The sequence below is a fragment of the Haliaeetus leucocephalus genome, unplaced genomic scaffold, assembly GCF_000737465.1.
Source record: "Haliaeetus leucocephalus isolate CR32 unplaced genomic scaffold, Haliaeetus_leucocephalus-4.0 Scaffold657, whole genome shotgun sequence".
NCBI lineage: Eukaryota > Metazoa > Chordata > Aves > Accipitriformes > Accipitridae > Haliaeetus > Haliaeetus leucocephalus.
The window spans coordinates 4,400,794-4,401,592 of record NW_010973093.1 but is presented as its reverse complement, the minus strand read 5'-3'; the positions used below and the strand labels follow the sequence as shown (position 1 = coordinate 4,401,592).

The following is a 799-nucleotide window of genomic DNA, read 5'->3' as shown; positions in this document are numbered from 1 at the left end:
TGTTCTAAAAATACTGATCTGAGGGTGTTACTCTATTTTGAGCTTTTTCTGTCACATTTTCTAGACATCCAGTTGGGTTTTTCTGGTGGTGCTTTTTGTCTGGTATTTTTTTACCTCTGCCAGGAGCAGATTTTTACTGAGGTACCCGGGAAGGGGCGCAGCGAGAGCTGGGTGCTGCGCACAGGCAGCGCGTTCGTCGACAGGAACGCTCCCCTGCCCCGTGCGAGGGAAGAGGGTGGCCGAAAACCCGAAACGCAGCCTCGGCACGGCTGCATGCTCCTCCAGGCGTTCTTCGGGTACGCCGGCGATGAGGAAAAGCGAGGCTTCAGCGAAGCCGCTTTTCCCCTTAGAGCTCTCCCTCCCACTAACTCCACTTGGCACCGGCTCTGGGTATTACGTGTTGGCGGCTCACGAGGGAGCACCCCAGGGCTCCCGGCCGGCTCCCCAGCGCTGCAGGAGCCTCCTCCCCCGGGGCCCCTCAGCGCCCCGACCCCCGCGTACGTGAGGGCGGCCCCGGCCCCTCAGCGGCCGCCAACAACGGCCCCAACGGCCGCCTCTCCTGGCACCGCCCCCGCGACGTCACCGGCAGGGGAGGAGGGCGGGGGGTGGGGGAAGAGCGCGGCCACGTCTGCCGCGCCGTCCCGCCGGGCGCGCACGCGCGGAGGGGAGGAGGGGCGGTGCGTGCCGGGATTGGCCCGCGGCGCTGACGTTGCGCGGCAGGCGGAAGTGAGGGGACTCCGACCATGGTAGGGCAGGTGAGGCGGACCCCGCCGGGGCGGGGTCAGGGGTCAGCGCCGGG

General features: G+C 67.3%; 1 protein-coding gene across 2 annotated transcripts in view; it reads left to right on the top strand.

Annotated features, from left to right (window-relative positions):
* Positions 1–684: 684 nt before the first annotated feature.
* The window catches only part of LOC104839237 (Golgi apparatus membrane protein TVP23 homolog B-like), a 6,419-nt gene continuing 6,304 nt past the window's right edge, over positions 685–799 (top strand). Inside the window, exon 1 of one of the 2 annotated variants that reach the window (XM_010579433.1) lies at positions 685–755. In XM_010579433.1, the coding sequence (XP_010577735.1) occupies positions 744–755 (12 nt within the window). In that variant the 5' untranslated portion in view covers positions 685–743. The remainder of the gene's footprint in view (positions 756–799) is intronic. The other variant, XM_010579435.1, reaches the window with a different exon arrangement.